The sequence below is a fragment of the Anneissia japonica genome, unplaced genomic scaffold (genome assembly GCF_011630105.1).
Source record: "Anneissia japonica isolate Jap-2015-1 unplaced genomic scaffold, ASM1163010v1 scaffold210808_len501_cov208, whole genome shotgun sequence".
Taxonomy (NCBI): domain Eukaryota; kingdom Metazoa; phylum Echinodermata; class Crinoidea; order Comatulida; family Comatulidae; genus Anneissia; species Anneissia japonica.
The window spans coordinates 1-506 of NW_022688329.1; the positions used below are offsets into that span (position 1 = coordinate 1).

At 34.8% G+C, this 506-nt stretch overlaps 1 protein-coding gene across 1 annotated transcript; it reads left to right on the forward strand.

The window, feature by feature from the left end:
* Nucleotides 1–6: 6 nt before the first annotated feature.
* On the forward strand, nucleotides 7–502 carry LOC117121614 (the record flags this gene model as incomplete). Its single annotated transcript, XM_033266855.1, has 2 exons — nucleotides 7–79; nucleotides 248–502. Coding segments are annotated over exons 1-2 (304 nt in total), but the record flags the coding sequence as incomplete, so codon positions are not given.
* Nucleotides 503–506: the final 4 nt, after the last annotated feature.

The window sequence follows — 506 nt, forward strand, 5'->3', positions numbered from 1 at the left end:
GGAAAAACAGTAAACATAAGTGTGACTGCAATGAGTGGAAAGAAAAGAGGAGAGACAATGACACTTGCCATCACAACATGTAAGTAAAATATTAGTAATTCAAAATTGAAAATATTAGTCAATATATTTGCAAGATAATAAACTTCATCTCCTAATATTTGATTTCTTAGATCCAGCTGATATTAATTTATCCGAAGTAATAAATACAGTCATTGTTATTTGTCTTATATGTTTATACCTAATTTAGATCCAGAAAGAGTAATTTTATTAGAAAGTGCATCCAACACCAGCAGTGTAAGTGCAGAATGGACAATCATAGATGGCGTTGCTGATTATTTTGAAGTAAATTGTTCAGATGGGAGGCCAGTACATCAACGAATGTTGTTTAGTGACGCCTTTACTGCTACTTGCTCAGGTATTGAGTCTGGACGAACAGTAAAGATAAGTGTGACTGCAGTGAGTGGTACGAAAAGAGGAGAGACAATGACACTCGCCATCACAACATG